General features: G+C 58.3%; 2 protein-coding genes across 5 annotated transcripts in view; both read right to left on the bottom strand.

Annotated features, from left to right (window-relative positions):
- USF1 (upstream transcription factor 1) overlaps nucleotides 1–344 on the bottom strand; it is a 6,208-nt gene extending 5,864 nt beyond the window's left edge. For 2 of the 3 annotated variants that reach the window (XM_040452415.1, XM_040452416.1), the window contains exon 1: nucleotides 216–343. The gene's annotated coding sequence lies outside the window, so the exon portion shown is untranslated. Of the gene's footprint in view, nucleotides 1–215 lie in introns of all 3 variants that reach the window. The other variant, XM_040452417.1, reaches the window with a different exon arrangement.
- A 977-nt stretch (nucleotides 345–1,321) lies between these two features.
- ARHGAP30 (Rho GTPase activating protein 30) lies at nucleotides 1,322–17,348 on the bottom strand. 2 transcript variants are annotated; one of them, XM_040452407.1, is made up of 12 exons: nucleotides 16,901–17,348; nucleotides 11,658–11,760; nucleotides 9,305–9,449; nucleotides 8,334–8,416; nucleotides 8,068–8,175; nucleotides 7,245–7,372; nucleotides 6,342–6,513; nucleotides 6,160–6,263; nucleotides 5,997–6,074; nucleotides 5,043–5,449; nucleotides 3,832–4,092; nucleotides 1,322–3,739 (listed from the first exon to the last, which is right to left on the bottom strand). In XM_040452407.1, the coding sequence occupies exons 1-12, from the start codon at nucleotides 16,995–16,997 to the stop codon at nucleotides 2,108–2,110; spliced, it is 3,318 nt and encodes a 1,105-aa protein (XP_040308341.1). In that variant the 5' UTR covers nucleotides 16,998–17,348; the 3' UTR covers nucleotides 1,322–2,107. The 2 variants fall into 2 exon arrangements, with proteins under 2 accessions (XP_040308341.1, XP_040308342.1); XM_040452408.1 differs by having other exon boundaries at nucleotides 4,003–4,092; nucleotides 16,901–17,347.
- Nucleotides 17,349–17,786: the final 438 nt, after the last annotated feature.

Genomic DNA, 17,786 nt, shown 5'->3' with positions numbered 1-17,786 from the left:
AGGAGGGCGGGGACGCGCGCGCTCGGGGGCGGGGAGTGCGCTCGGCCCACAAAGGGGGGCGGGAGAGAAAGAACCGGGCTCGGCCCCCTCCCGCAAAACAAAGGCTTCCGCCCCGGGAGGTCCGCCACCTGAAAACGGGAACAAAATCCACGCTGCCCTGCCCGCCGGCCCACCCAGCCCCTAGACTCCCGGCTCGCGTCCCGTCCCGAACTCACCGGCCAAGGCCGCCTCAGCCGCCGATCTCCCCCGACCGTGTTCTCCCTCTCCGGACTCGGAGAGCTCCATGGACGGCTGCTCATGCGCACTCCCGGCCTGCGGCCATGTTGCTGAGGGGCGGAAGTGTCTCTCTCGACCCGCCCAGGCTCTGAGCGGCCCCACTTCCGGTCGTTCCCGCTTGAGGAAAGAAGCGGTTGGGTGGGGGTGTCGCCGGGGCAAAGAAGAAGTCACTTCCTGGGGTCCGGGGAGAGTAACACTGGAGTATTTGTGGCATTCGGCAAGAACGGGAGAAAGACGACTGATGCGTGCTTCCATCTTTCTGCTGGACAAGGCGTTTTTAGGGGTAGAAGGGAGGGAGGTTGGCTTAGATCAAGGGAGAGACGTCGGACGGAGGCGCCATCTTTAACAAGGGCTACTTGGGAGGCCATCTTGGGTCGGGACGCTTTTTTGCTGTCCAGTGGAGACGAAGATAGATTTGGGTATATTCCTTTGTAGTAGCGTCAGCAGTTGCTCACCCAAAGACCCCCCCCCCAGAACTTCCAGTTTTTGTGAGGCCCTCCGTTTCTGTGAGAGGGATCTTGGTTCCCATTCCTTCTTGGTTAAGACCTACTCTTAATGGATTTGGAGCAGTGTGGTGTGACCAGAAGAGTTTAGCCTCTGGAGCCAGACAAACTCGGATCTCAAACCTGCCTCTGCCGCTTCTTACCGCTGAGAACATTGGCCAGCCTTTTGACTTAATTAGCCTCAGTTCTCTCATCCGTAAAATGGAGACACCAATACCAAACTTACCGAATCGTTATACGGACTAAGTAAAATCAAGGGTATAGATGTTACGCTCGTAGAATACCTCGCCTTTACTGGTAGATGATGAGCATTATGTAAATAGAAGTTTCTCTTCCCCATTTCCTGACCACCATGAACCCAGCTCTAGTTTCTAGCCACAGGTCTCCATGACAACAACTGAGGAAGAGCACCCTAACAACAACAGCAAGAAGACATCTTGCCAAATACGAAAATGTAATACCCGTCACCTAAGATTCTAGTTAAAACAAAACAAAACAAAACAAAACAAAAAAAAACACAAAACACGAGGCTTCACACTGTGTAGGTGTAAAAGTACAACTTTTATTCTCAGATTGCTTCTTACTAGGATGGAACATATGGCCCCAGCCTGTCTGGAGAAGCAGTCCCAGGGCCTGAGTTACGCTATTCCCCTTCCTTGAAATAGGAGGAAGTTATTCCAAAGGAAAAAGGAGAAGCCAGGGAGATCTGCAGAAGATCTCTCTTCCTAAAGGTGACTGGAGGCAGAGGCTGGGGATGCTGGAGAGGGAGCCAGTCCCTCCAACACACTTTGAGGACTTCAGAGAGCTTCCTTGACATGGTTCTCCTAATCTGGAGCTAGGAGAGTCAGGAGGTACCCAAGGGTCCAAGAGCAGAATAAGGATGGGCAACTCAGAAGTGTTGATGTGTGATAGCCTCTGACCTGGCCCCACCCTCCCCTCCTCCACCCTGGGCTTCCATGAAGGGAAGTACACAGCCCCAGAGGAGGCAGGAACTTAGCTGGAGTTCCCTCTTCATTCTTCACTTTGAGAAGCCTCTTAAGTTTTCTGCCTACTCTTTGCTCCCCTTGACCAATGACCCCGCTCATTGGTTAACAGGATCTCGGTGACTTTCTTGGGAATATCCTAAGGGATAAGTGCTTTGTGTCCGAGACAAGCTCAAGTAAAACCAACGGAGGCAATGCTTCCCATAGTGGAAAAGAGAAGCTGGAGGGTCAAAGCCTATGGTGTTGGACACTCCAGCTGCTCAGGCTGTGGGAGAAACAGCCGGTCTGGGAATCTGGAGATTCAAGACAACTTACTGTCCCCTTTGCCCAGCACTGTGGTCCTACTCACAGTCCCTCACCTCTCCCAGGGTTGGCCTGTGTTTCAAACGCATATGATCGGCGCTGGGGGGACAGAAGAGGGTCGGGGGGCTGGGGTTCCCTGGGGGGCAGACTAAGCCGACTCCGGTGTCCAGACCCTTCTGTGTCTTCGGGTGGGAGCTCCAGGCAGCTAAGTGGCCGAGAATAGGCAGGGATCACACTACACGGGGAGGTTCTGGGGATGAGGCTGTAGTCCCCACCCCCCGTACAGGTCTGGGTCCGCCGAACTCCCTGAGCCTCAGTCCTCTGGCGGTCCCGGGCCAGGGCCACAGCAGCATCAAAAGAAAGACTGCCCCCATTCCTCCAAGAGGAACGGGAGGCTCGGGACCCCCAAGCCCTTTCCCCAGGAGTCCCATCAAGCCGGCCAGGCCTCGGGCATGGGTTTGCAGGTGCCACGTGGATCTTGCTACACATCGCACTAGGCATCTTGGCAAATTGTGGTTTGGGGGGCACCACAGGCACAGAGCGGACCTGTTGGACCTGAACCAGGCTGGAAGCCAGGCGCATGCCCACACCACCAGCTGAGCCAAGAGGACAGGGACACGGGTTGCAGCCCTCTGGACCGAGCGGCCCCTCGGGCTCCATCTCCTGTGGCCGGGGTGGCTGCGGGACCGCCTGTTCTGCCTCAGAGGACTGGGGGTTGCCCTCTTCGGCACTGCCAACCTCCAGGGGCTCTGCGTGTGACCCTTCAGGAAGGGCGTCCTTCTCTACACGGTCACCTCCAGCACTCTGGTCTCCCTCACGCTCCCCGTCCCCACTCTCCTGTTCCTTGCTGACCTTCCCTGCTCCTCCTTCAGCTGCTGCTTCAGGGCTTCTGCCGTCTTCACCACCTCCTTGGGCTTCTCTTGCCCCTTGGTTCTCAGGCCCCTTCTGTCCTTTGGCCCCGTCCTCTCTGCCTCCGTCAGCCTCTTGTGTGTCTACAGCTTCCCAGCTCCCCTCGGCAACTTGGGTTTCCTGGGCCCCGCACTCCGGGTCCCTTCTGGCTTGTACCTGGGCTTCCTCTCCTTCCTCAGCCTCTTCCCCTCTCTCCTTCCTTTCTTTCTCCTCGTCTTTACCCTGCTCTCCTCCTGTTCCCACCGCACACTTAGCTTCCTCCATGCTGCCCTCCTCCTGCTGACCGCGGGACTCCTCTCCCTTGGCCTCTGGCTCTTCCCCACCCCCTTCCTTCACACTGACCATCATCTCCCGGCTTTCCCCAGCCGTCCCTCCTCCCTCACCTGCTTCTCCGTCCTCCACCTCGCTCTCCGGACTCCCCTCAGCCTCCTCTGGGACGTCCCTTCTGCCTTCAGGCTCAGCCTCCCCGTCCTCCCCACCTCCCCGGCATGCCTGCCCTCCCTCAGCCTGCCCTGGAGCCCCCTGTCCCCTGCATCCTGCTGCCTCTTCTTCCAGGCTCCCTGGGCCCTCCCAGTTTGGGTGTCTGGGCCCCAGAAGGGGACTTAGGTCATCGTAGGCACTCAGGAAGACTTCCTCCCCACTCTCCTCTTCTCCTTCAGGCCCGGGGCCCGCAGAGTCCGGGGAACAGCAGCTGGGAGCCAGGACAAACTGCGCCTCATCCAGAGACAGGTCATCCAGGGGCGGCTCCACAGAGAACTCCTCCACCTGCGGGCATAGCACCGTGGCTCAGGACCGGGGGGCCCTGTCTGCCCTCTGGCCTCCCCAGCACCCCCAAACCCAGCACAGCTCCTTCTTACCTGAGGCCCGACTCTCAGGAGCTCCTCTAGGTAGCCCATCCCAGGGTCGTCCTCCCCAGGGGAGAAGGCTGCTCCTGCAGTTCCTGCCTTGGCCACCTCCCCATCTTCCACCCCCACCCACTCGGGCTCTGAGCTGCTTGAGTCCTCTAGGAAGGAGAAGGAATCCTGCACCTCCTGGGACAGGCAGTCCTCCAGGGCAGGGGCCACGTCCGCCGGGCCACAGTCAGCCGGGGGACCTGCGGCCGAACTTGCCTCCAACTTCTCATCTGTCGAGAGAAAGGTAGTCCCAGGAACACACAGGTCAAGACCAGCCTTGACCCTTTACAAAATGGATCTTCCTAGCATTGCTACCGTATCGGGACCAACGCCCCCGGCATAGATTTGGCCTGTGGCCAATGCTTTCAGACCAGCATCCCTACCTACTGGCTTATCGCTCCCGCCAGGTGCCAGGCACCATCCTGTACGTTTTACAGTGCGCTGTCTTATTTTGTCCCCCCACGACACAGCCCCATAATGTAGGGTATTTATCCCCATTTTACACATGAGGAAAGCGAGACCCAGAGAGATCTGTCCAAGGTCACGCAAACAGTGAGTGGCACGGCCCAATTTTGAACCCAAGTCTACTTAACTCTGTAGCCCGAGTCCTTCCCCGCTGCCCTGTGCTGCCTCAATACTTCTCATCAGTGACACTTCAGAACCTCTGAACGAACTCAACGGCAAATAGCTTAACCTAGGTCTCCAGTCCCACCGCTGTGACAGAAGCACAGCAACAATGACGGCGTCATAAGATCGCAAAAGAAGAAAACAAGCGAATGCCTGCAAAGTCCTTCACACAGCACATGGCAAGCAGTAAACCTTCAATACATGTTAACGATTAGTGTTAATCCTATATTGTCACCAGCATCTATTACACAGCCCCGCCTCGTACTCCGTGAATCCTACTGTCTGAGTCTGACCCGGACTCCCAGTCTCGGGTACATCAGTGATCTGAAGACTGCCGGGGGTCCTCTCTCTGTGGATCTCACAGAACCTGATAATATTACTGGATTGGGGGGGGGGCCCCCCCAACCCGGAAGTCAGGGAGGCAGCCGAAGGTGACCACCCCGAGCCTGAGGACTGAGGCGTCTGCCATTTTCAGGACAGATACCTTGCATCAGAGCTTCAGCCTGGAATTCTAGTCCCTTCTCCCAGGCCTGGGAGATCCCCGGGGCCTCACCTGGGGGGCCGGGGCCGGGGCCGGGGCCAGGACCCGGGCCGGAGGCAGGGCTTGGCCGGGGCTGTAGGGCGGGGCACTCAAGGCCTCGGGTGAGCCTGGCCAAGGAGACGTTGGAGATGATGTTTGGGGGCACGTTGAGGATGGAGGTGATGTGCAGTGGGAGGTTGACGTTGTAGGGGTCCGAGATGTGGACTCCAGCACAGCGCTCTGCTCGGCTGCTGCTCCCAGCGCGGATCCCCGACCGGCCGGCCCGCGGCGTGCCAGGCTCAGAGTTGGTGCCGCCCAGCGCCTCCGGCTCCCGCTCCCGGTCACCCTCGGCCGCCTCCCCGGAGTCATTCTCCAAGCTGTCCTGCAGCAACGCGCTCGGCTGGGGATGGCTGGGTCCCACCAGCCCCTCCGGCTCTGTGCGGGAGAGAGCGCAGGGCGGCAAAGGGGCCCGGACACCTCAGGAAGGCTCTGGAGAGCGGGCCCTGCTTTCTCAAGCCTGAGAGTTAGGACAGCCTGGAAGGCACCGGGCCCGGCTTCCCTTGGCCACCGCTGCGAACCTCCCACAGTGACACTTAGGAACCCCCCGCTCCGTCCCTCCGGCCGTCCCTGCCCCCCCCCCACAAACCCACACCCCGCTCTCTCCCCCTTTGTACGCTCATTTGAACACACCTGTTGATCAGATGATCAACTCACTATTGTAAACCCAACATCGGGTACTGTGGCTGGTGTATAATAAGCACTCATTACGTGTATATTTTTCTTTGAAATTAGCGAGCACACAGCCACGTGTACAGACACACAAACACGCAGCAGTGCACACACAATGGTCTGTCTCATCCGTAACACTGCTATTCCCTTGCAGAGACACCCACACACGCACACGCAGGTGTTCGCCAGCCTCTGCATGCACGCGCGCACACACGCACACACACACACACACCACGTGCACACCTGTACTCACCATCACTGACCCCAGCCGCAGCACTCAGTGAGTCCATGCTCTTGGCTGGCCGCAAAGTCCCCTTATCGGATTTGTCCTCTGCAAGACATGAATGTATGTAGGGCCAGGGTCCTGCTCGCCCTCAGCAGAGCACCCCCCCTCCACTACGTCCCTCCAGACTCACCTCTGTCCTCAGCGCCCCGCGGAAGTTTACGCTTGGTCTCATGGCCAGAGCGACCCAGATTGAAGATAGATTTCCACTTCCTGACCTTCAGAGACCCTTTCCTCCTGGAAGGAATGGAGAAATCATTGGGGTTGCAGCCTGGCGGTCAATGTCGGGGAGGAGGGCCAGGAAGGAGACCTTACTTGTGCTCCGCAATTTCAATGATAGTGTGGTAGGGCCGTATCTGCGGGGGTCCATCACCAGCCTGCAGGTTGCTAGGCAGATTGTAGGGCAGGGACCTGGGCATAAGGTCCTCGGGGCTGCCTGATGCCCGGGCCCCTGGAAGTGATCGCCATCCACTCTCCATTTCACCACCTAGGGAAAGAAGAGGAATTGGCCGGCCAAGAACAGAGATGACAGGGCGCCTGGCTGGCTCAGTCAGTTGAGCATCCGACTTCGGCTCAGGTCATGAGCTCACGGTTCGTGAGTTTGAGCCCTGCGTCGGGCTCTGTGCTGACAGTTCGGAGCCTGGAGCCTGCCTTGGATTCTGTGTCTCCCTCTCTCTCTGCCTCTACCCTGCTCACACTCTGTCTCGCTCTCAAAAATAAATACATATTAAAAATTTTTTAATAATAAATAATTATAATAAATAATAAAATAAACATTTTTTAAAAAAGAGTTGAAAGAGGGCCTCAGCTCCCTGTAGAACCCTCCCACCCACCAACTAACTGCCAGGCTAAGGATATACTCAGAGGTCTTGGGAGACAGACCCTCTGTGTCTGGGCTCCTCAAGAGGGCGTCCTCGGGGACAAGGGTCAGGAGATCCCAGCACACCGGCCAGGTGGGCTGGGGTAGGAATGATTGGTCACTGGCCCCGAGAGCCAGGATGGTGATTAGAAGGTCAGGCTATGCAGGAGAGGTTTGCTCAAGAACGGACTAGGCCATCACCTCTCCAGGATCTTCTCCACGTGACCACAGCTGTGAGTCTCAGCTGTCTCATCTGCGAAATGGGGAGACTGAACGAGGTGGCCTCTGAGGCCCTCTGTGACCCTGACATGACTCCCCAGACAGACTGTGGTGGTGTGGTGGCTGGGAGGGACACTCACTGGAAAGGGCAGTGCCCCCAAAGAGCTGGTCCACATGCGTGAGGATAAACTCGACCACGATGGACTGCACCCGCACCTCCATGAAGGCTGCTGTCCCATTGAAGCCCGAGGCCTCTATGTCCTTAGACCTGTGGAGACGTGGAGTTATTCCCCTCCAGCCCCACCACACTTCCCCGTCTGAATTCTCCCTAAAAATACCCCCACCCCACCTCCCCTGCGTGCCCTTAACCTCGTCCCCACCTCTTTTTTTTTTTTTTTTGGGACAGAGAGAGACAGAGCATGAACGGGGGGGGGGCAGAGAGAGAGGGAGACACAGAATCGGAAACAGGCTCCAGGCTCCGAGCCATCAGCCCAGAGCCCGACCCGTCCCCACCTCTTAAACCACATGCGTGATTCAAGCCTCAAATGCCTTCCTTCAGGAAGCCCTCTGGGAATTCACTCCCGTCAGAATTCATCTCTAACCTTTGCACGCGAGGGTGCCTCGTTATAATGACTCTCAGGACTTCTCATAGTCTGCCTTACACCACGGGGGGTGATATACAGGCCAGATCTCCAATAGACCGCGAGACGTTTGCTCGACACACCTTCAACAAGGACTCTGAGCTCGGGGACATGGCACCAGAAGACACAAGGCCTCGTGTCCAGTGGGTAAGTCCCGTCCCGCTCAACGTAATTGCGAAACCCCCTATTTCTCACCGGGCTCTAGGAGGCCCCACCCCCCCTCCCCAGGGCACCCCCACAGCCACGCCCGTTCCTGGGGCAGCCTCTGGGGGCTGGGCTCTGCCAGGACCCCCCCCCCCAGGCTGCTCGCACATGTGCCCACCTCAGCAGGTTGGGGGCCCACACGATGGCCAGGTTGCGGGCGTGCATGTTGGTCTGAGCACTGAACGAGGCCATGTGTACCAAGTGCCGCGTGAGGAACTCCAGGGTCCTGCAGAAGGGGGGCATTGTGGGCCGGGGGTCACACAGGGGACGCCCAGGGCCGGGGTAGGATTGAGGTCTGGGAGCCGGAAGGGAAGAGACAAATCGAGGCCCCAGGGTTGCGTGGGGCATGGGGCGGCCCTCTGGGGAGGGAGGAACCCCACACACCTGTAGTTTGGGAGAGGGAGTTCTCCAAGCACCTCGAAGATCTTGATCAGACGCTCCGGCTCTAACTGCACTGCCACGGCCTCCTGGTGGGGAGGAAGGTTCAAGAACCGGGTCAGCCGGCCCGCGCCGCCCTTGCTTACTCCTGGGAGCACTGAGCCCAACCGATGGAAACGGCCTGTGCTGCACCCCACCCCATCCCTCAGCCCAGCTCTTCGGAAGCCACGTGATGAGCAGACAGAGCCCAGAGCTCGGGGCCCACGGCACCTGCTGCTGGATCTCAGCCCTGCCACCCCATAGCTCTGCGACTTCGAGCAACTCCCTGCCTCTCTGCCTTGGCCTCCTCCCCCGGTGCCGCTCCGGTACAGGAATACCTCCGTGGTCCCTCCCTGCGGGTGTTCCAGGGGCCGTGGAGTTACTCCGAGGTGCCCAGGGAGGCCTGCGCCCACGCGGTCCGGCCGGCGTGGGCTGAACTGCGTGGGCCGCTGCTCCCCGCTCCTACAACCCTATCGTGCTCGACAAAATGCAACTCGCTGTTTAAATGCTACTGAACTCAAGAGAGCATTTTTGTCCTGCGTTCCCTCACTCAAAAGCTGTCCAGCATCCAGTCCGCTGGTGGAGGCGCGCTCCGGGACAAGTTTTGACTTCTAAGAAGGGTTCTCCTTCTCTCCCATGGAGGGAAGCTCTGGTCCAGGTGATTTCCCAGGGCCCTCTGCTCTCCGCCTGGGTTCTACGTCCCCCAGCCTCATCCCTGCACCGTGCATGAGCCGCAGGCCCCAAGGGAAGGAGGGGAGGCGAAGAGAAGAGGGGGGAGATTGGCGGGGGGGGGGGTCTTCCTTTTTCCGGGGGCTCTGTCATTCGGGGTCGCCCCCCCCCTGGGGGTTTAAAACCCCCCGGGGGCCTTGGGCGCCGCCAGGACCCCCCCCCCCCCCCCTTTTGCCCCCCCCCCCCCCCCCCCCGGCCTCTCAACTCACAGCAAACTTGTCATAGAGCCGGTAAGTGAGCAGAGGGTCTGGAAGTTCCCTGAAGTAGGCCTTTAACAGGGAAGAGACACAATGGATGTCCTGCAGGTAAACATCTCTCCGCAGGTCCGGCTTCCGCTCTGCCTCAAACTCCTGCCTGGGGAGGTGCGGAGTGTGAGGAGTGGGGGAAGGGGGGTGGGGGGGTCAGTGGGAGAGGCGGGGGCTGTGCGGGTGGGTCCGGGCAGGGTCAGCGGTCAGCAGGCTCGGGACTTGGGAGGAGGACGTTGGGGCGTGTGTGTCCGTGAGCAGCAGACGCAGGTGCACCTGTCGCGGTGCCCCGGGGGTGTGCAGGCGGCCGGGTGGGTAGGGAAAGGGACCCGTGCGTGCGGGCACAGGGAGACGCGCGTCGGGGATGGAGCCGTGGGGGGTGAGCGGCAAGGCAGGGGGGCGTCCGAGCCAGTAAGGGTGGAGGGGTGCGCCTGCACGTGCTTCTGGGCTCGTGAAAAGGTGGAGGGGACGCAGCTCTTGGAAGGAAACGTAAGTGTAACTCTTCGTGGCCTTGGGTCAGCCCACAGGTTCTCAGATAAGACACCAAAAGCACAAGCGGCCAAAGGACAAACAGATACACGGAGCGTCACGTGACAAACTTTTGGGCGTCAGAGGACAGTGTCACGAAAGCCAGGACAACCCACAGAATGGAAGAAAACATGTGCGAAGCATAGATTTGCTGGAGCGTTTAGTATCTGGACCGTGTGAAGAATTCTTACAGCTCAAAGGAAACAAATAACCCAATTTAAAAATGAGCCAGGCGGGGAGGTGGGGGGAGGGGTGGCCGGGTGGCTCGGTCAGCTGAGCATCTGACTGTTGATTTCGGCTCAGGTGGTGATCTCATGGCTTCGTGAGTTCAAGCCCTGCATCCGGGTTTGCGCACTGACCACAGAGCCTGCTTTGGATTCTCTCTCTCTCTCCCTCTCTCTCTGCCCCTCCCCGACTTGGGCTCTCTCTCTCTCTCTCTCAAAAAGTAAATGGATAAACTTAAAAAAACAAAAACAAAACGAGCAAGGGAGGGGCGCCTGAGTGGCTCAGTCGGTTAAGCATCTGACTTCAGCTCGCGTCAGGATCTCACAGCTCGGCTGGTAAGTTCGAGCCCCGCGTCGGGCTCTGGGCTGACGGCTCAGAGCCTGGAACCTGCTTCGGATGCTGTGCCTCCCTCTCTCTGCCCCTCCCCTGCTCACACTTTGTCTCTCTGTCTCTGTCTCTCTCTCTCAAACATAACTAAGCCTCAAAAAAATTAAAAAATAAAAAGATCTACAAGGGAGTAAGAAGCACACAAGATGTTCAGCGTCATTGGCTGTTAGGGAAGATGCAAACCCAGGTGAAACATGACTTCACATCCGCTGGGATGGTCGGCGGGATGCGGGGAAATTGGAGCCCTCGTGCCCAGCTGCTGGGGGTGTGAACTGACGCCCGGCCACGGAAAACGGTCCGGCAGCTCCTTAAAAAGTTTGACATGCGACCCAGCAAGCCCGCTCCCACGTGTCTACCCCAGAGAACTGAAGCCGCCCGTCGGCACCAATGCCGGTGGGCGAACGTTCGCGGCCGCGCTGTTCCTCGCAGCCAAGAGGCGCACTGTCCATCGGTCGATGTACAGATGAACCAAATGCGGTCGAGCCGGAAACGGAGATGAAGTAGCGGCAGGTGCGACAACGTGCATGAGCCCCTGCAGACCCGCCACGTAAAGAAGCCAGACACAAAAGGGTACGTAACACGGTTCCGTTTGTATGAAACGTCCAGAACGGGCGAGCCCGCGGAGCCAGGTGGTGGACGCGTGGCTGCCAGAGGCTGTGGGAAAGGGGAAATGTGGAGCGACTGCTTCGGGGGTTGATGAATGTTCTGGAATGAGTGGTGATGGTGGCATGCCTGGCCTTGTGAATACACTAAAAATCGCTGAGTCGTACGTATTTACTTTTAGTGTTATTTTTTTTTTTTTGTTTATTTAGTTTTGAGAGAGAGAGAGGGGGAGGGGCAGAGAGAGAGGGAGACACTGAATCGGAAGCAGGCTCCAGCCTCCGAGCTGTCAGCACAGGGACCCACGGGGGGCTTGAACCCACAGACCGTGAGATCATGACCTGAGCCGACGTCGGTCGCTCAACCCACTGAGCCCCCCCAGGCGCCCCTGCGTCGTACATGTTTAAATAGTGAGTTTTATGGTGTATGAGTTATATCAGATTTTTTAAAACTGGGTGGGCGTGTATGGGAGTGGAGACACGCACCTCCTGAGGAGACTCCAGAGTCCACGCTTCCTTCTCCCCGCTTCCCTCGCCCCTCCTGGCCCACGGAGCCCTCCCCTCCCTGCCTGACTCACCGGAGCTTCTGGATGTTGGAGGAGACCCCCGAGAGGCGGTAGATCCCATCTACTACCCCGTATTCCTCCACGAACTCTGCACAGCTCCTCAGCACCTGTGGCACTGGGGACACAGACGACACAGAGAAGAGAGATCAGCAGGTCTGGGAGGACAGAGACCGCAGGGGATCTGAGAAATGGAAGCATCGGGGACGGGGGTTTGGGGAGACTGAAGGCGGAGCTCGCGGAATAGCCCCCTGTCGCAAGGAGTCTCAGAGGGCCTCCGCCCCCGGTCTCTCTGTCCATTGGGTCCAGAGCCTCTGCGAAAATCCCCCAGGTGAGGGGGGGCACACTGCCTGTCCAGACTGCCCACTGCTGCTAGAAAGTTCTGCCTTTTGTTGAGCTGAAATCTGTCTCTCTGTAATTACTAGCTGCGACCCCAGAATCTTCGAAGGGGCAGCAGTCTGCTTGGAAGGAGACTCGGAGTAAAAGGACAGGTCTTGAAAGTGCATTTATTTAGGGGCGCCCGGGTGGCTCAGTCAATGAAGGGTCTGACCCCGGATTTCGGCCCGGGTCACGATCTCACGGTTCGTGAGTTCGAGCCCCACATCGAGCTCTGTGCCGAGAGCGTGGAGCCCTCTTGGGATTCTCTCTCTCCCCCCTCTCTCTGCCCCTCCCCTGCTCTCTCTCTCTCTCTCTCTCTCTCTCAAAGGAAATACCTAAACTTAAAAAAACAAGGAAAGTACATTTATTTAACACTCTATAGAAAATGAAGGAGCATGAGTTGTCCGGACCCACAAGGCACAGGGCTGACGGGGAGTGTTGTCAAGCCAGGAGGCCAGCGAGTGCGTAGTAGGTCTGTCATAGGAAGGCGCACAAGATCGCGGCAAACCTGCACACAGGTCGGTGCAGGAGAGAAGCAGCGATGTGCCAAGCTCTGTGCATTAGGTATCCTAGTCCCCGTTCTGCAGAGGGTCACAGAAGTAACAAGGTCCCCGTATTACCAGCCAGCGCCAGGACTCCCACCCAGGGGTGCCAAAAGTTGCGTTCTCTTTCCCACCCTGGGCCCCCTCCCCTGTTGCCAGACCGTAAGCTCCTGAAGGACAAGATCTAAGTGCGACCGGTTCTGTGTGTGTGTGTGTGTGTGTGTGCACCCTCTCTGAGGCCCAAACAGAATGTTACTGATTTTGACATCCCTCATGTTTTCTTTTTTTCTTTTTTTATGTTTATTTATTTTTGAGAGAGAGAGGGAGAGAGAGAGAGAGAGAGAGAGAGAGACAGAGCGTGAGCGGGGGAGGGGCAGAGAGAGAGGGAGACACAGAATGGGAAGCAGGTTCCAGGCTCCGAGCTGTCAGCACAGAGCCCGACGCGGGGCTCGAACTCACGGACCGAGAGGTCATGACCTGAGTCGAAGTCGGACGTTTAACCAACTGAGCCCCCCAGGCGCCCCAACATCCCTCATGTTTTCTGACATGATGTCTCAGACTCGGGAAACCTTCCAACGCCCTGTGTGAAACCCTGTCTCCAGAAGGTTTCTCTTGCGAAAGCTTTCCCTGCCTTAAATCTTCTGCTCCATAAACACTTTGCTTCAGCCCAGTCTTCACTGCTCGGCCTACAGATGGAGGATAAAATAGAAACCCCTCAGCCTGGTGCATAAGGCCCTGCAAAGGCCGGGCCCAGCTGCTCTCCCAGCCTCGGCTCCGGTTGCCTCTCCGACAAGCCCTGGGATCCGGCTCTCTGCTGCTCCGTGAACACGCCTTGGCCCCGTAACTCGTGTCATTCCCTTGCCTGGAAATACCCTTCCCTCTGTCTTTGACGGGTGAACTCCGATGCGTTCGCCAAAACACGCCGCAAAGATCACCTCCAACTCTGAGCCCCTTGCTTGTATCTGTATCGTGGCACTTACCACACTTCGTTATCACTACTTTCCTTTGTGTCTCCACCTCTGAAAACCAGTGACATGTTCCCCAGCATCTAGCACGGTGTGGAAACAGCAGGTGCTCAATAGTGGTGCATTGACAACTTGGGGAAGAAAGCCATCAGGTATGAGGATGACTAACATCCCCTGGAGGTTGAACTAGAGAATATTGCCCAAGACAAAACACTAAGTTCGATTCACCAAGACTTTCCAGAGAAATCCCTCTCCCGTGTCAGTGTCACAAAAAGCTGTCTCTCCTCAGCCATCTGGTTTGTTTGTTTGTTTTCCTTCTGGGCTTTATGAGTCTTAGACCTGATTATGTTCACCTCTTTAGTTACCAGGAAGCTCAGAGCCCGCATCTAGAAACCGTATAGAATTACCCGATACGCGCTTCTGGGCACGGATCTTGACCTTCCCCTTCAACCCAATTCCCTCAGTCATTTTATTCTATGTTGTAAAGTGTTAGCTTTTGGAATCATCCATGCCAAGTTCTTGGTGGGATGAAGTAATTAATTAGAGAAATATAGAATGAAGGAAATAATCAATAAACCCATTATTCACTATTGTAAACCCTCCTCATGTGGCCTGGTGTCCACACCCTTTGTCCCCCACCCCCGCCCCAGAGCCAGGACTTGGGTGAGACAAGGAAGGCGCAGGTGCGGAATTTACGGAAGCACCCATTCCTAGAGCTGTGCAAGTGCCAACTGTGCACGAACACGACCTTCAGAAGAGCATGGAACTCTTGATCTCAGGGTCATAAGTTCGAGCCCCACATTGAGAGTACTAAAAAAATTAATAAGTAAACTTTTTAAAAAAGGGAGGGAGGGAGGGAGGGAGGGAGGGAGAGAGAGGAAGGAAGGAATGAAGGAAGGAAGGAAGGAAGGATGGAAGGAAGGGGGAGGGAAAAAGAAAGGGGCACCCTGGGTACTGTGGTGGCCCTAGGTCGAGGGCTTCCCTAAATTTTGTGCCTTGGTCACCTCTCTTGCCTCACCTTAGTCCTGGCCCTATGGTTCACCATCCATCCTTCCACGACCTGTGCCCATTTGCCAGGGCCCCCTGACCTCAGGTTCCCAGCACTGAAGAAATGGGGTGGACCCTCCTCAGGTGCCTAGTGCCACACCAACTCTCTTGGCCGCCATGTTACTCCATTGACTCATAGATAGTCCGCTGTCACCCAAGGCCTAGGTCCTTTTGACATGAACTACATCCAAGCCAGATCCTCCCCATCCTGCCCTTCTCTGTTGATTCTGAATCTCCAGAAAAGGCCCTTAAAGAAGGTATTAGAGAGCCTAAGGAGTCAGAGCCACGGAGGAGGTGGGTCATGGAGATGAAAGGAGAGATAACAGGCCGAGAGGCGAGGTGGGGGGGGGCGGGAGGGGGGGGAGGGAGCGTCAAGGAAATAGAGATCAGAGCCATGGCATCAGAGACGAAAGTAAGAGACAGGGCTGAGGTGATGGAGTCAAGGGCTGGAGACATCGGGGAATGGAGGCGGGGTCCGGGAGGAGGGCCCAGAATTTAGAGACTTCGAGGATCAGAAATGCTACCTGACCAGGGTAGCAAAGAGATAAACGTTAGGAAAAGAAAGAACTCAGTAGAGGTAGGGCTTGGGGAAGGAAGAGATGGCCCCCGGGGCAAGGAGCTGGGAGAGGGTGCTGAGACGGAGTGAAGACAGATGGAGAAAAACCAAGATCCTCAGGGAGGATAAATGAAGCAGAAACACAGACCATGAGTCTTGGGTTGAAGAGAGAAGCCATCACCAGCCTCTCTATGACCTTTCACTGTCCACCTGTCTGTGCCCAGGGAAGGGGTGGATAGGGAGAGGTGCCCAAGATCACTCCACCCTTGGGCTCAGGTGAGGTGCTGGGGAAGGGAAGGGGGTGTTCCTCTCCTCCTCTGGGTCTCACTAGGACCAGGCCCCAGCAACCTTCCAGAGAACATGCCCCTCACCTGCTGGGAATGCAGACAGGCCAGGAGGGGATACAGGAGTGGGGTCTGGGCCGGCTGGGGGTTCCATGTTTCAACATGGCGCTGGCGGGGGCCACGGGGAAGGGCAGCCCCAGGATGAGGAGACTGAACTGAGGGTTTGCAGAGAACTTGAAGCACATCAGCCCCGTTGGATCACGTGGCCCTTGCTTGGCCCAGAAGTCATCATTCTCAAGAGGAATCCCTTGTAAAGGAGTCAGCCCTGTGCTGGCAGACTCTTCACGGTGAGAAGAGAAAGGCAGAGCAAAGCCTTTGGGACTTCAGCTAAGACTCTCTGGGGCCCTGGGTTTCCCTGAACGGAGGCCGGTGGGGATGGGGGCCCCTGGGGGAGGAGAAAAGGGGAAGGAGGTGTCTGGGGATGAGGGGGCGGGGCTAAGAGCAGGAAATGAGCCGGGAACCACCATCACCCTCCCGGACTGAAGGCACCACAACCCAGAGCGGAGAAGAGGAAATGACAGATTGGGGTGGGGTAGGGTGGGGGGGTGGAAATCGTGCCCTTCTCTGGGAGGAGCTCAAAGGGGCACAAACAAGCTGGGCTGGGCCACCGGGATACCGGTGTTCAATTTCAAATCAAGGCGAAGTTTGTGAGTGGCCACTCCATGCGGGGATGAGCCCGGAGTGGGCCCCCGTCCTCCTGGCCTCTGAGCCCCTCCAGGGAACTCAGGGAGGCAGCCGACAGGCCCCACACCCACCTCCTTGCACCCTGCACCCCTGCCCTCCGACCAGCCTCGGGGCATCTCTCTGACCCTTCCCGCAGCCCACATTTCAGCCGCTTCTGCCCTCGCCCCTCCACTCCCAACCCAAACCCGCTCCTCCTTTGCACAGGGAGAGTCACAGAGACTGGCAGAGGGAGATGCCAACCCACACCCTCACCTGCGGCCCGGCAAGGCTGCAGAGGGCCCCAAGCCCTGTGACCAGGGCCCCGGAGTGCTCTCCTCCAACCAGGAAACCCCCGTGCGCCCCAGCGCCACCCTCAAACTCTCCTGACACACTTCTGTCCCCTTTCATTCAGACCCAAGGCCCATCCATGGGCCCTTTCGCCATTCGTCCCCTGGCCCTGGCCCTGTCCCGCCGCCTCCCGTCCCCAGCAGTGATGCCTTCCCCTCTCTCTTGCCTACGCCTCTCGGTCTCCCAGCTCTCCGGCCTCCCCACCCACAGGTAGTTACACAAGGGGGCTCCCCTGTCTCCTCTGCCGCCGAGCCACATTTCCTGCCGCGCCTGCTTGACAGCCGCCTGGGCGCTGACCCCGAGCCACTGCCCCTTCGCCACGGGCACCTGGGAGCTGCCTCCGTCCCTGAGGCTGGACCGGGCTGGAGAGGCTCCGGGCCCCCCACCCAACAGCAGCCCTGAGCCACCTCCTTACCCTCCTGGCCGGAACGCTGCAGCTGCTCCTGTAAGTCGCACCCAAACACCCTCTCCTTGGAGCTGCCCTTTTTCTTCCCTTTCTGCCGAGACTTCATGGCTGGAGCCCCCAGGTCCTGGCCCAGCCACCTCTCTGCCCCCCAAGACCTTTGCCCTACCGGTCCCCCATAGGCTCCCAAGCCAGTCTTTGGGCTTGGCCCGGCCCCAGGGGGCAGGGCTCCGAACCAGGGCGGGGTGGAGGGTGGCCTGGGCCACGGGCCGCAGCTCGCGCCTCTGGGGGCCCCGGCCACACGGAAGCGGCCGTGGAAGAGGAAGCCGCCAGGACCCTGGCAAGAAGCTGTGTCTCGTGGCCCAGGCTGGCACTCGCCCCTCCGGCCCTGCTCAGCCCTGGGGGAGCAGGAAGCCGTGTGGCTCCTCAAACCCGCTTCCTGTTAGAGCATCTTTGCAACCACAGGGCCTGGGGTGGGGGAGGCAGCCGACATTCACATCCTCAACCCAGCGCTGGGACTTCGCTCATTGGTCAAGGGGAGGTGATGTCAGAGCCCCGGGGTGGGGTGGCGGCGCCTGGGGCGTGAGCAGGTGCCTGACACCCTCGGAGATCAGAATTCGGGGCTCCGAGGCGGAGACAGGGGGCCGGCCTGAGAGCGAGGTGGCACAGGGCCGTGCGGAGCCCCCAGGAGGATGCCAGGCTGGGCCCCTGGCGGGCCTATGACGAGTCCCATTACCTCGCTGAGCCTGTTTCCACACATGTGACAAGGAAAGGGGTGAACTAGGTGATTTCTAATCCTTCCAGCTCTTTCCACGGAACTCATTGGAGGGCCAGCTTCTTTGTCTGGAAAGAGCGTGCACAGCATTCTGCCTCCCAGGCCCATTTTGGTGACGCTGGG

The sequence above is a fragment of the Herpailurus yagouaroundi genome, unplaced genomic scaffold (genome assembly GCF_014898765.1).
Source record: "Herpailurus yagouaroundi ecotype Mexico unplaced genomic scaffold, PumYag 207, whole genome shotgun sequence".
NCBI lineage: Eukaryota > Metazoa > Chordata > Mammalia > Carnivora > Felidae > Herpailurus > Herpailurus yagouaroundi.
The sequence above is the reverse complement of the archived record's forward strand: the minus strand, read 5'-3'. Positions and strand labels throughout refer to the sequence as shown.

Coding starts and splice junctions, on each gene's coding strand:
- ARHGAP30 (XM_040452407.1), bottom strand. CDS start 16,997: ATGAAGTCTCGGCAGAAAGGGAAGAAAAAGGGCAGCTCCAAGGAGAGG. Junction 8,176..8,333: donor CTCCCTCTCCCAAACTACAG/GTGTGTGGGGTT, acceptor CCCCTTCTGCAG/GACCCTGGAGTTCCTCACGC. Junction 3,740..3,831: donor TCCTGAGAGTCGGGCCTCAG/GTAAGAAGGAGC, acceptor CTATGCCCGCAG/GTGGAGGAGTTCTCTGTGGA.